Raw genomic sequence first — 14,862 nt, forward strand, 5'->3', positions numbered from 1 at the left:
TAATCCCTCACCCTATCAGTACCTCACTGACTCCCTCCCTCTCTCTCTCTCTGTCTTTCCTTTTTCTCTCTCACTTTCTGTTTGTTTCTAGGGAAACTTCAGAAAAGAAAAATGGGTGTGGTGAGTGCTTCTGCTTGCCTTGCCTCTCTACTTATCTCACTAATGTGGGTCGCTGAAGCAAGAATCCCAGGGGTGTACAGTGGGGGTGCATGGGAAGCAGCTCATGCCACCTTCTACGGAGGCTCTGATGCCTCTGGCACCATGGGTAAGTCAAAAGGCTCTCATTTTCTTTCAATGCACGCATTCCCTATATTTCTAGGCAAAGTTGAACAAAACCAGTCAAAGATCTACAGCCAAGAACTTAATTAAGCTAGCTTACTTAGTATTACTTAACTAGAACTTGTATTTTTCAGGTGGGGCTTGTGGATATGGAAATCTCTACAGCCAAGGCTATGGCGTGAGCACAGCTGCACTGAGCACTGCCCTCTTCAACAATGGCCTCAGCTGCGGTGCCTGCTTTGAAATCAAGTGTGCAAACGACCCAAACTGGTGCCACTCTGGAAGCCCATCAATTTTCATCACTGCCACCAACTTCTGCCCTCCAAACTTTGCTCAACCAAGCGACAATGGCGGATGGTGCAATCCTCCCAGGCCTCACTTTGACCTGGCCATGCCCATGTTTCTCAAGATTGCCGAGTACAGAGCTGGAATTGTCCCTGTTTCTTACCGTAGGTTAGTAAAGCTCACATGCTCTGTTCTTTATGCTCTGTTTTTGTGCTCTGTTTTTAGTTTTGGTTGTTATTCTGTTTCAGCAATTTGGACATTTCTTAGAGTAAATTAATACATGGGTTTTTTTAATGAGTAAATTAATACATGGGTTACTTTTTAAAAACAAGCTTAAATGCATTGATTTTAGGTAGACCACTTTTTATGCTCTGTTTGTAGGGCAAATCTTGTTTTTGGATAATTTTCAGAGTAAATTAATACATGGGTTTGCTTTAAAAAAAACAATTTAAATCAAATTAGACCACTTTTGTTTAAAGTATTGTTGTGATCTTTCTCTATCTTGTGGGTCAGGCTTGTGGTACAGAATGAGTTGGACTCTGGTCTGGGTCTTTATTGCTTTTTGCAGAATGTCATGGTTTCTATCAAATCTTATTACTGACCATGTGTGACAGAGAGCTCACTTGGATTTTAGTTATTCGTATTTTTTTTTTTTTTCTATGGTGGTTGGGTTTAGTTAATTTCGAGTCTTCGACGTTTACTGGTCACTTTCAGCTGTCTGGCTCTTGCCCTGTTGGTCCCAAACGCTGAAAGGAAATCTAGTATTGGGTAAACATGAATAATTAACTCACAAGAAACACTCTAGTTTTAACATAAGCTACTAGATTTCATCAAAGTTTCTCTGCTGCCATATGCCATCCTTGGCCTTACTCTAGGCCTATTGTTATCCACTAGAAGAACATGCGTCTTCGTCCCGTGATCATAATTTACATTTTTATTTCTTCTATATGATCATGTGGCGAAGAATGTCTCGTGTCAAAATAAGTTGTAATATGTTAGATAGTTTGATATATTATAAATGAGTGATCAGTAAACGCGCTACAAATAACTTTATTTATTATGAATTGAAAATCTGAGATAACACACTATGTCAAATTCTCGATTAGGGTTGGTATGATTTTTAATTGTGAAGAAAAACTTGCATTAGCTACCAAACCTAGCTTTTCCCTGGATTATGGTCTTTGGTCTACGGCACGATCTGGACCGTACGTACTCCTTTTTGACTACTAAATCGTATGCGCATGTAAGTCTCGGTTTTGTACGTAGAAATCAAAGACCATACCCAGCACAGTTCCCAAAAGTCCGAGACCCGTTGATCAATATGGAAAAGGGCATTTCATTGACGCCCACCTTAAAACACGGTCCGCGATCCACGTAAACTTTCACCAGGTCGAAATCACGAACATACCCTTATACTTTTTGACTTTTTGCGCAGGGTGCCATGCCGCAAGCGCGGAGGGATCAGGTTCACAATCAACGGCTTCCGTTACTTCAACCTGGTTTTGGTAAGCAACGTCGCGGGTGCAGGGGACATCGTGCGGGTGAGCGTGAAAGGATCCAAGACTGGCTGGATGAGCATGAGCCGTAACTGGGGTCAAAACTGGCAGTCAAACGCCGTTCTGGTTGGTCAATCGTTGTCCTTCAGGGTCAGAGGCAGTGACAGGCGCACTTCCACCTCATGGAACGTTGTTCCGGCCAATTGGCAGTTCGGTCAAACATTCACCGGGAAGAACTTCAGAGTCTGAACAACAAGGAGAAAAAGTCCACATATTTATGATTTTCCCGCCATAATATATGTTTTTCCAATTTTACCCTTTCTTGGCGCCATTGTGGTGTTCTTACTAGATGCTGTTTTTGACTGGGTGTTGGAGAATGTGAAAGTGTGTTTAGTGGGGAGGGGGGTTCAGGAACAACTTTGACTTTTTGGGTTGGTGTGATTTTGTGAGTGTGTGGACAGGGGAGGAGGGGCAGTAGGGTAAAAGTAAAAAAACAGGGTAACAAGTGTAAGGGAAATTAATTATTAAATTAAAAACCCAAGTGAGGAAATTGTAGAAGAGGAGGTTGAGGCGGCTGCAGAGAATTTGTAGCCCGCACCCTATAAATACTGGCAAAGCTAAAGTTGTAGTATATTATGATTTATATGCATGAGAAATGTATTTCTAGTAGTAACTTTGTTATTTTCTTGTTTTGTTTTGATTTACTTGGAAAGTATATTTGGTTTGTTTCAATGGAACTTGGCTTTTTGTTAGTATTCAACCAGCTTTACATGGTTTATATTGGATTTGAAAATGAAAGGAACTTGTAGCTCAAGTGTTTTAGACTATTTATCTCTGTATCCGAGGTCTTAAGTTTGATTTCCGTTACCCCAATATCGCTTTTATTGGAAAATAAATATCGCATTTTGAGATATTTCCTGTTTATTTACTACTTGAAATATTTACAAAAGCTAAAGATTTTTGAACCCCACAAATATAATGGTAATTTTAATGATTTATGATGGCAAATGGGTCAATCGGTGAATGTGCACTAACCAATCACATGGGTGGGGTGTAAGTAATTGATTTTCGCTTGGCTAATAAGTTATTTTCGAACATCTGCTTCTGTGCTTTACAGAACAAACATCTTTGGATTCTAACAACCCCAAAAAGTAAAACCTCTCGGTGCAGCGGGCTTTGGATGCCTTATGAACATTTCTTTTCAAGAGGGAATCTGATCTTGATAATTTCTTGCTCATCATAAGGAACAACTTTTGGCGTTTTTGTTTCAATGGGTTGACATTCAAGACCTTCCAATCAATTAGTTAAACAAGTACATAAACAAATGTTTTTTGGTATAAGAACAGAAACATACATTATTCAGAGTTTAATATCAATATAGATGCTCACAGCCTCACTGCAGTACTGCAAGTTATTGATTTCCACCATAAAATCTCCTTTCCGGCTGGTGGTGGCTACTTGTTCCAGCTGCATGCTTCTTCGCCATAGCAACAACAGCATCAGCATGCCTCTGCCCTGCACGATGATTATTGAAATCTGTCTCACTAAGACAGACCACATTACATATAGCACAAGTCCTTAAAGTATGGGGTGCTGCCCCACTTTCAAGAACCTTCCTTCTCTTAGTTTCCAAATCCTCTACAGGTTGATAAGCAGCTTTCCTCTTACTATTTTGTCCAGGGATGGGTTTTTTGCCTTTCAACTTATCCATGTTCATCTTGTGCTTTTTTCCCAATTTATGCTTATCAAGTACCTCCTTGGTGTCGCAATAAACATTGCATATGTCACAATGAAGTTTTGGAGTACCATTTCCAGAAGCTCGAGAAGTCGGAGTACCATTTCCAGAAGCCCAAGCAGTCGGAGTACCATTTCCAGAAGCCCAAGCATTGGAGTTGTTCCACAAGGCGGCATTCGGATTTGCAGTAGCAAAGTGTCCTGTCCCAATTGATGGCACTGAGATACCCTGAAAGATGGGAGGGTGGTTAATTTTGACATGAACAACAATAAAATGAATACAACACAGACATGCATTGATTGATGTAATCTGAATAACACCATAAAATCATTCTTCCATCAATTGACTTTGACTGCTAACAGTTTGATTTTGTGAAAACAACATGTTAGATCTTCGGACAACAAAACACAAGACGTATTAACTTTAATGCAGAAAACAAAAAATTGCAACCAAATAATTGCAGTGGAGAACTCCATAAATCAGCTGACAAGACTAGCAGTGAAGAGCCCGAAATAATTGCAACAAAACCAGGCCAAATAACTACAGAATGGAGAAGAAAATGTGAAAAGAGAAGAAGAAGAAGTTAAGAAGAACAAAGCTTCCTAGTTTTGCTCTCAGAAACTCATTTTGGCTCACTTTGCCCCTCAAACTACACCTCGGGTTTTCAAATACCCAGCAACATTCATCTCTCTCTTCTCTTTCCCTCGTCTCTATTCTCTCCCATGATTCAGCCATATTCCTCTCACTCCTCCAAGGATGGAGCCATGAAAGCGGGATGGGCTGAACTAATTTCTTTTCCTCAAGGACAAATGCATATGCATAGATATAAATGTATTTCTATAACCAAAATTTATTAATTAAGGCTAATTAACAATGTATAACAAGATTCAACAAACTTATACCTTAAAGGCAAACAAGAGAAACAGCAAGTGACCCAAGGCCCACAAGCTAACAGACCACATATCAAGAAGGGCACGCCCAACAGACAGCACAAATGAAGAAAGGCTACAAGATGATACATACGAGGAAAGACTACTAGAGGACACAGCCAGGAAACAATATACTAGTACAGAAACTAACAAAAACTAGAAATACAAAACCCAACAACTAATAGATACAAAGACTATTCACAAGCTTATCAGTACTGAGGAAGGAGAGAAAAAACGAAAACCAGAAGCTGTGCTGCTAGAGTGTGGAGTAGGCTGGGCTAAAAAGCTAAAATTTCTAGAAATGATATTTTTTCCTGAGATGACCTGGGCTAGCCCCCACACTGTACCGTCCCTGCTATTTTCTGTACTTGATTTGCTAAATACATAGGTACGGATTTTTTCTCTTATTTATTTGAGATTTCAACTATTCTAAGCAGCAACATAAACTTTTTCTGTTCCTTTGCATGATTTTCCGAAGAAGGAAGTGGAGAAGGGAAACTTGTGTGGCTATATAAGCTTGCTTTAAAACTTGGAAATAAATCCAGGGTCTTTGGAAATGAAGGGCCCATTTGATAAAAATATTGTTTTTAGTTTTCAGTTTTCAAAAAATCAAGACAGATCATGAAAGCAAGGTGAGAAATGAAATGATAGATAATTGTATTGATCAACAATTAAATTCCACAAATCAACATTTAAATACACACATGAAAAGCCCTGCCAGACCCATTCCTTACCATCTTCCCTTACTTCCCTCACCTCTCCTTTAAATATCACTCCTCTAACCCACTCTATCACATCAATACCAACACAAAACGGAAACAGAATAAAAAGTGATAACAAAATCACAGAAATCTACCTAAAACAGATATTCAGCCTTTTTTCCAATTCCACCAAAACTAATTAAGGATTAACCTTCCCTGACAGAGAGTTTGATGTTCAAAAGCCTCACTGCACTTGCTTCTCAAATGTGATTTGATGCCTCAGTTTACTTGACAAGGTTAACTGACCTGGTCGCACGTTTTTCTAGGGTGGGTTTTTGTTTGGGTGGGAGATTTAATATTTGGAGTTTATCTTGATTAGTACTTTGTTGCTTTGTTTACCATTGCTTTGTTACTTTGTTGCCCCTGTTTCTGGAAAATTTTCAAGTTTGATTATTAATGCAACGAATTTACACTAATTAAGGACTCTGAATGATCACAAAATGGAAACTAGTTGAAGTCAAAATTTGCTAACATTCATATATATACATATTGAGGCGTTTTACACAACCTTATATCAATGGAAATTATTCACAATCCCCAAACCAATTTTATACGCTCAGTGTCTTATTTCAATCTTGGGGAGCTGCAGATCCAATGGGTAAGAAAATGAAGTTATAGCCATCCGCCTTTGAGAACACAGAAACAACAACGTTAATGCAGCCATGGCAATGGCCCTTTTGCAAGCACCCTAAGACACTTCCTTCCAAGCTAGATAGTATGTTCAGGACTGTAAATTCAGCGTTCTTTGATCCCCTTGATGGGGTTGAAACACCTGAGCCGTTATTCACAACTCATCACTAGAGTCAACAAGTTTTACAATAGTCTGAGGACTACTTTGATAGGGAGTCCTTGGAAATGGTGGTCTATGGGGCAAGGTCAGAGAGGCTGTGTTTGGAGCCAAAAGAGAATGAAGCATAGCAGGCAGGAAGATAGAGAGAGATGAGAGAGAAGAGAGAGAGGAGAGAGGATGTTGACAGACGAAAATGTGCATCAAACTTTGCCACGTAGGGACCACATCAACTTGGTCAATGGAAAAGACTATAGACTTGAAGGAATGGGGTATTTTGAACACGAGGTGTAGTTTGGAGGAGAAATGAGTTCCAGGGGAAAAGTGAGACACGTAGCATAATTGGGGAGCAAATGTGTAATTAAGCCTAATAAATATTCTTCCATTGATTGAATCTTACTGCTAAAAGTTTTAATTTTGGAAAGCAGACAACATGTTAGATATTCAGAATCACCTACCATACATATGTTAGACAACCCCTGGCATATATTAAGCTTACAACAGGGACTAAAAATCTATGCGTAGATGTACGTTTAACCCATGACACGTTTGCTCCCATACACACGAAAAGTGAATCCACCCTTACTCTTGAATCAATACAGTCCTGGTATGGAGTGTAGATCAGTTATGTCTTTACACTGGATATGTTCAGATAAATTTCTGATAGACAGGGTGTGTGATCTCTAGTTTTCTACATAAAAATTCATAAGAAGAGGGATCCCAAACTTCAGTTTTTTTTTTTTTTTTTGGTTGTGGGGGAAGTCCTCAAAACTCAGTTCAACCATAGTTACCTATAGAAAAGACAACCACGTACAACCTTTAACAAGTACAACAGGAATTTCCGATTAATCCTTTTTCTGTTATTTGAATATCCAATAAGTACTGGAACAACCAGAACAAATGTAAAAAGAAAATTCATGAGAAGGCTCATCCCAATGGGTCAATGGCAATATATTTACTCAAAAATCCAGATCACACATTCAAACTGACATGAAAATGCACCATATGTATGTGGAAATTCATGATCCAAGCAAAACCAAAGTAAATTAATTTAAGTTGTGAACAACAAGAATACCATTTGCTGCAGGTTGACCTCATGCTGCTCAAGACCTTTCTTATGCTCTTTCTTAAGATCATTCCATTGAGCTTCAAATTTCAACAAGGCTCTGCCCTGCTCTAAGAATGCCTTCTCAAGGTGGTACCTTAGGTCCTGAAAGTTTTGATGCAATTTTGCTATTTAACAGCATAAAATGAAAAATAAAGCTAGTAAGCTACTACAGGCCACAAAACCGGACTAAAAGAAATGAAATTGAAAACAGGAAGCCCTTTTCAAAGGCAAAGGGCAACATGGGCATCAAATTGAAACTCAGACTCACCAATGGCTTTATCCATTTCTTCTGAACAGCTATCCATTTCAAACCTGAAATACAAAAACACAGCTGGGTTTGGTGTTTTTTTGGCCGGCTATGCTTGTCTTCGAAATTGCAATTGGTAGGAACTTGGAACCCACATGAAAAATAAGTGTTCTGGAAAATTGGGCATCAGAGCATTTGATTGAAGCTCTTAACTAGGAAAAAAACAGAGAAGGAAACTGGGTTTAAAGGGCAATTAAAGAAAGAGGAAGTAAAATGGTACAGTCAACTATGTGAGAATCTGTAGCTGGGTTGGAAATTGAATGCAGTAAAGTGCAGTGTGTTGGGTTTTTGAAGGAAGAAAGAAGTGGGCTGAGAGAAACCAAGCAAACTTCGTTTCCTCCGCCCACCAATTAGCTCTCTTGCATGTATGCATGAAGAAGAGAGCTGGGTTTTGTACCAGGAAATTCTCAGAAATCTGCGAACAAAATTTCTGCACTTTTTACCTGAGGGAGTGTACTGTGTTGGACAGTGTCGAAAGTGTTTCTTAACAAGGAAGAAGAAAGCCGGCTGGTCTTCGGCCCAGGCCCACCAACATGTATGCTGATGGGCCAAGCCACTTTCCTTCTCTGCTTTTAGAAATGAAAACCCTTTAAATTAACTTAACCAGCAAGAAAGAAAGGGTGTTAATCGCTGGACATTAGCATTTTGATTTTAGGCATTGAAGTAAGTGAGAGGGGCAAAAAGAACGAAAAAACTGTTTAGATCAGGTATCCTATTATGCAGTCTTTAATGCTTGTTCTGCTAAGATTTGAATATTGATTTGGAATGGAGTCTGGTTTCTTGTATTACAATTAAGGTTTCTTGAATTCGAGGTAACAACGGTTCGATCTCATCTATTTAAGAGCATCTCCAGCACGCAACCCAAACCGGGCGAAAGGCCCTCCTGGCGAGCCCAAATGCCCTCATGCGCAAGAGACTAGGCCCGGGTAAGAGCTTTGTCCCACAAGCCCGGGCAAGCCCAAGGGCGGTTTCGCCTAGGCTTCACTGAGGGTCATGACGTCCACAAGACGGTAATTCAAATTTTCAACGGTAAAAATTTGACTTTCACTCGATGACGTCGTGCTGATAGAATCAACAGGCATGCGCCACGTGTCGCAACCGGACGATCCGATCGATTTTTTCCAAAATCCAACGGTCCTCTTTTTTTGGCCAAAAAAATTCTGGGTTTTTCCCTATAAATACCTACCAATATTATTCACTTTTCACACCAAATCTTCATACAAATTCATCTCATTCCAATATTTTTCACTTTCCACACCAAATTATCTACTACAAAATTCCATTTGTGCAAAAATACAATGGCCTCTTCCATCGAAGCCAGAGGGTCGTGGACAAACATTCGAAGAGGTCAAAATCTTGACGACGAGGTAAATTTTTTTTTTTGGGTCGTTTTATTCAATTTAATGTCATTATATATATATATATATATATATATCTTGCATTTCCAATTTCCTTTTTTTAATAGATTATTCAAGGGAAAACAAAAAAGAGGAAAACCATTACACATGGCTCCTCAAGTGAACAATGCCCGCAGTCGGTTCCAGTGGTGCGTTCCGTGTTATAAATAATGGCACTATTAAGGTCCTCCGAAGGAAAATACTCCCCCACGTCGTGATCCGGTGGAACCGCCTCAGCCAATGATGGAGTTGTCCTTGTATTCCATTGTGTCGGACTATGAGAACCAAGAATATTTCAATTGTATGATGAGTGAGTAGGTATTTCAATTGTATGATGAGTGAGAGGTGAATTTTATAATAAATATGGACACGTGGCAACCGAAAATTTTTATCCGAAAATTTTATTTGAAAATTTTATCCGAAAAATGTTATATTAAATTTTAAGTGAAAATTTTATAATAAATAGTGACACGTGACAATTGAAAATATAATCTAAAAATCTTATCAAAATTAATGGTTTAAAGTTAAAAAATAAAAATAAATAAATAAAGTACAATGAATAGTATTTGCCTTAGACTTAGACCTCATGGGTGGAGCCACAAATGGCAAGGTTGACACTATTCACATGAATAGTGGCAGCCCTTGCTTGCCATTGCCATAGACTTAGCCCTTATGGGTGGAGATGCTCTTAGGTTTTCTTGATTTGCTGAGCCGAGGATCAACTATGGCATGCATGTTTGTTCTTAGTTATAGTTAGGGTCGAATCCAGGATTTCGAAATACATTGGGCTAGATTTCCCATATAAACAAACTTGACGATACGAGTGAATTTCATTGATAACAAAAATTAAACACTTAATCAGGGGGGACTTATTGAGCCACACCCTCAAAATGCATCTAGTACATAAGATATAAACTAGTAAAAAAAGACAATAATACATAAACATGCAATGCAAATACATAACTATTTTAGTTGCACCCTTCTAGGCTTCAAAGAGTTGAACTCACTAAATAAACATGCAATACCATAGTTTTTCCCAACAAAAGTACGGAAAAAACAAATTCAAACATCATGGCAATATAAATACTCTTAGCTTCCCCATGAAATTGTGATGTAGGTCTATTACGACCTATTTCATCAAGAAGTGTCTTGGTTGCACTAAATAAATCAATCAAGCTTCTGATAGAACTAAAATGAGACCCCTAAGAAGTGTCTTGGCTTCTTTGCATTTTCACCCTCATGAATTGATTATTTCTATTTTTTTCCCCCACTCAAGTAGGTTTTCACTATGTTTGCTGTAATGGGCTATCTCTTCTATTTAGCTATAGATATTTGTTTTTAGGCTAAGATTACATCACATTTAAAAATCAAAATTTTTTTGGCATGGGCTATAGCCCGTACAACCCATTAGCTGCATTCGTCCCTGGTTACAGTTGTTCGATCTCTTAACCTAGCATAATGATCATTTCCTACAATTCCTCACTAATATGGATAATTTAGACAACTAGATAGCCCAACTATTGTCATATCTACTTTATACGAGTAATAACTTTGAAAAAGTAAAAAATCAAAAATGGACAATAGAGACTAGGGCAATAGTCAAATAGTAATGGATAATGCTCTAAACTACTCTTCTTCATAAACGAAAATTAGGAAAAAGTATATATATATATATATATATATATATATAGTTCCGTTCTCTTGGACTACAGGGGTCCAAGGAATTTGTGGTCACTCACTGTTGGATTTACATCCAACGGTTCACTCACTCTTGCACTCATTTTAAGAAACTTTTTTGAACCATTGGATTAACACCCAACGATGGGTGACCACAATCTCTTAGACTCCTATGGTCCAAGAGATCGGGGCTGATATATATATATATATATATAGATATTTAAAGAGTATAGATGGGTGGCTATACTATTTATTATTATTTTTTTTAAAAGAACCCCAGTATAGCCGGGTGGCTATGATGTTTAAATATAATATTTAAAGAGTATAGCCGTGCGGCTATACGATTAAAAAAATAAAAAAAGATAGGCCTTTTTTTTAAAGAGTATCGCCGGCGGCTATACTCTATAAATAAAATATTTTTTTACGTATAGCCGCACGGCTATACGCATTAGCACAATCTGAATTTCTCTTTTTTAATTACTTTAATTAGTAGTTATATTTTACTTATTATTTACTAAGTGAACAATTAGTATTTATTTTTATTCAATAATATGTGAGTATTTGTATTATACATTTGCTTTTTAAAAAAACTTGCATTTTACCGAGTCTTTAAGACGTTTACGGAAAACGAAAGCATTATTGAAAAATACATACGTACATGTATAATACGAGTATTAAATAGGAAACTGCTAAAATTCTTAGTACCGGTAATAACTCTGGAAAAGTAAAAAATTAAAAAAATGGACAATAGAGACTCAGGTAATGGCCTAATAGTAATGGATAACGTTATAAACTATTCTTATCGATAAATGAAAATCAGGGAAAAATAATTATATATATAAAAAAGGATTTTAGTAGATATTTAAAATTAATAATTATATTTTAAACAAATTAAAAGGAACCAGTATAACCTCGCGGCTGTACTATTAATTTTTTTATTATAAAAAATTTGAGTTTTTTTTAATAAAAGGAGTATAGCCGGGCGGATATACTATTATATATATATATATATTTTAAAAGAACTCGCGTGTTTTTTTTAAAGAGTATAGCCGTATGGCTATAACTCATAAATAGAATATTTCGAACGTATCGCCGCGCGGCTATACTTTATAAATAGAATTTTCTTTTTAAACAATATAGCCGCACGACTATACCCATTAAATAGCATAATCTGAAATTCTCTTTTTTAATTACGTTACTGAGTTGTTATGTTTTAGTTATCATTTACTTAGTGAACAATTATTATTTAAATATTTAAATATATTTTATTTTTATTAAATAATTTGTGAGTATTTGTGTATAATACGTGACTGTTTTTGTGTATTATTGAAAATTTTGTAAAAGACACTTGTCTACTTTTTCAATAATACGTGTTTTTTGTGTACTTTTTTAAAGAAGCGTATAGCCGCACGGCTATACCCCATAAAAAGAATATTTCAAAAGTAGGGCAGCTATACCCATTAAATTACATAATCTAAATTTCTCTTTTTTAATTACTTTAATTAGTTGTTATGCTTTAGTTATTGTTTTTTTTTTTAGGTGAGTAGGGGGCAGGGCCCCAGCAACAAACAAAACTAACTATTATCAAAACAGATCCAGCGGGTCTTAGAGACCCCCATCACGTCGTCAGCTAATAAGGTGCCAATCCAAGCTGGAGCAGAATCAAGAGGCCATACGCCCAGATCACCGTTGTAGCTCGCTTGGGCTAGACTGTCAGCCACACAGTTCTGGTCACGGTAAACATGATTTACACCACAATTTCCAAGTTGTTCAACAAACTTTCTGCAGTCTGAGAGCACTCCAGCAAGAGGATGAAAGCTAGGGGTCTCAGACCTTTGGAGAAGATGTACTGCGGTTGCAGAATCCATCTCTACCACAAGGTTAGAGATACCTCTTTCTGCTGCCAATTTAAGGCCAAAGAACAGCCCCCATATCTCAACATCTAAGATCTGGCCTTTGCCTAGATTAACTGTAAAACCCGTGACCCAATCCCCTAAAGAGTTTCGAATCACCCCTCCAGCACCAATAGCTCCATTAGAACTTATCCGAGACCTATCCACTTTCAGTTTGAAGCCACCAACAGCAAGGGGCTCCCAAGCTAGAGGGACCTGAGTCTTGAGAGTTTTGGACTGGAGAGCATAAGCATTAGAGAACCATTCTCTTGCAGCTTTCAAAATAACAATCAGCGGGCTAAAAGGAAGGGGTTCCTCCTCATTAAACACATATTGATTTCTCCATTTCCATATATACTAACAAGTAAAGACAAACCCAATGCTCCATGGCATCCCAGCTGTTGCGTATACCCAAGTGCAAGTAGTTACACGTAGTAATAATCTTGGAAGTCAAGTATTGTATCCTCAAGGGGCAGGTAGGCAAATATCTGCACACAAAAAAATAATTAAACGTACCACAATAAAAGTGACAAGAAAAATGGAAAAGTAATTTGATTTGATTGTTGTGGAAATTGAATTTAAAAATGAAATATCAATAATGGAAATGATAAGGCATCAAGGTTCAATTCTTTAAACAAAATATGTTTCGTGCTCTTTAATCCAAATTATAACTCGATTAAAATCATCATTGAGAAACTTTAATCGGAAGATAAAGAAATTAAAACTAATTTAATTTTTCAATGTAATCTTTTATTAATGATTGTTTAGAAAATGGAGTTGTTTAATATCTACTCTTTTAATTTGAAAGCATGCCAAGTCAGTTCTTAACAATGAGAAAAATATAATTGAATTCATGAAAATATAATAGAACTTAACATCAATCAAAATAAAAGGATATGAAAATATTGAACAACAAAAAATAAAAGAATTTAGCAATTCATACCGTATATTGGATTAAAGAACAATTCACAAACTTACTTCAAAGAACGTTCCCTTTAGTCATAGCTAAAGTTCGAGCAACTCATTACAAAGGAAAAGATAAACTAGCAAGTGAAAATTATATTCATTAAGCCAAAATTATATCATAAAGTCTCCAAAATAATATTTTAAAAAATATAATTTGAGACTCTCATCACCAGCACTCCAACTAGTTTTAGATAGCAGATTACTATAGATCCAGGCTTTGAGATTAGCGTGGAAAAACAGTGTGCTTGGCGAATGGGTTAGCACATTATTCCATATACTCTGAGCTCTGGAGAAATCTCTAAGAATATGGAGAACAGATTCCGAAGTTCAACCACAGATACCATAGGAAGGGTCAGCAGTTAGATTTCTTTTTGCCCTTTGTTCATTGGAAGAGATTTTATCGTGGTAAGCCAACAGAAGAAAATCTGTAGCTTGGGGGGAATCTTCAGTTTCCATAAGGGATCAACCCAGTAATTATTAGCAAACAGCAGCTCATAAGCAGTTTTGACAGTGAAGATTCCATTGGCAACATGCTTCCAGATCTGGGAATCCTTGCAACTTAACGGCGACAACAACAGTCGTTGCCATTTGGGAATCTAGTCAAGTTGTCTTTGGAAAAGACAGTACTTGAGATTAAATATTTATACAATTCGGTGTGGTTCAGTTTGTCCATAAGCCAGTTCGGTTTTTGATTTTGGAGAGGAAATTTTTTTTTAATTTTTTTTTTTACAAAATCCAGCTAAAATTTTATTTTTATGGCTTTAAAAATCACAAATGACCCAATTTCATACAAAGGGAGGTGATTGTGCCTAGAAAAGAGAGGTGATTTGAAGTTGGGCTTAAGAAAAGATTAGTTATGGATTAAATATTTTATTAAAAATTAAAAAACGGCCAAGTTCAGTCTTGTCCAAATTTTTCACTACAAAAACCAAAACTGAACCAAACTGGTCCAGCCCATTTTTGGTCAACTTAGTCCAATTTCTATCCTTCATATCCGACTCATTAGAGTCAAAGACCCTTACCCTCGGAGAACATTGCCATCCCTACTGCTAGTTTGTTTTCTGAAATGAACTTTTGAGGGCCCTGGATATGTGATCACCCTAATAAAACTAAAAATCAGGACATATATTTAGAGATAGGTTTATTAATTATATTTTGATCTCGCCCAGGATACTTATCATTATTCTTTTCATCTTTTTTCTACAGCCTTATGTTATCATCAGATATGTATTCGTATTTTCAT

General features: G+C 37.0%; 2 protein-coding genes across 2 annotated transcripts; one reads left to right on the plus strand and one right to left on the minus strand.

The window, feature by feature from the left end:
• LOC148921433 (expansin-A4) lies at window positions 1-2,733 on the plus strand. The gene is made up of 3 exons (XM_089055000.1): window positions 1-265; window positions 414-732; window positions 2,000-2,733. The coding sequence occupies exons 1-3, from the start codon at window positions 112-114 to the stop codon at window positions 2,307-2,309; spliced, it is 783 nt and encodes a 260-aa protein (XP_088911126.1). The 5' UTR covers window positions 1-111; the 3' UTR covers window positions 2,310-2,733.
• Window positions 2,734-3,319: 586 nt separating this feature from the next.
• Window positions 3,320-8,212, minus strand: LOC103323484 (uncharacterized). Its single transcript, XM_008225485.2, has 3 exons — window positions 7,649-8,212; window positions 7,348-7,505; window positions 3,320-4,023 (listed from the first exon to the last, which is right to left on the minus strand). The coding sequence occupies exons 1-3, from the start codon at window positions 7,683-7,685 to the stop codon at window positions 3,472-3,474; spliced, it is 747 nt and encodes a 248-aa protein (XP_008223707.1). The 5' UTR covers window positions 7,686-8,212; the 3' UTR covers window positions 3,320-3,471.
• Between the last annotated feature and the right edge of the window lie 6,650 nt (window positions 8,213-14,862).

Source organism: Prunus mume, linkage group LG1 (assembly GCF_029339155.1).
Source record: "Prunus mume cultivar Tortuosa linkage group LG1, ASM2933915v1, whole genome shotgun sequence".
In the NCBI taxonomy this organism is placed as follows: Eukaryota; Viridiplantae; Streptophyta; class Magnoliopsida; order Rosales; family Rosaceae; genus Prunus; species Prunus mume.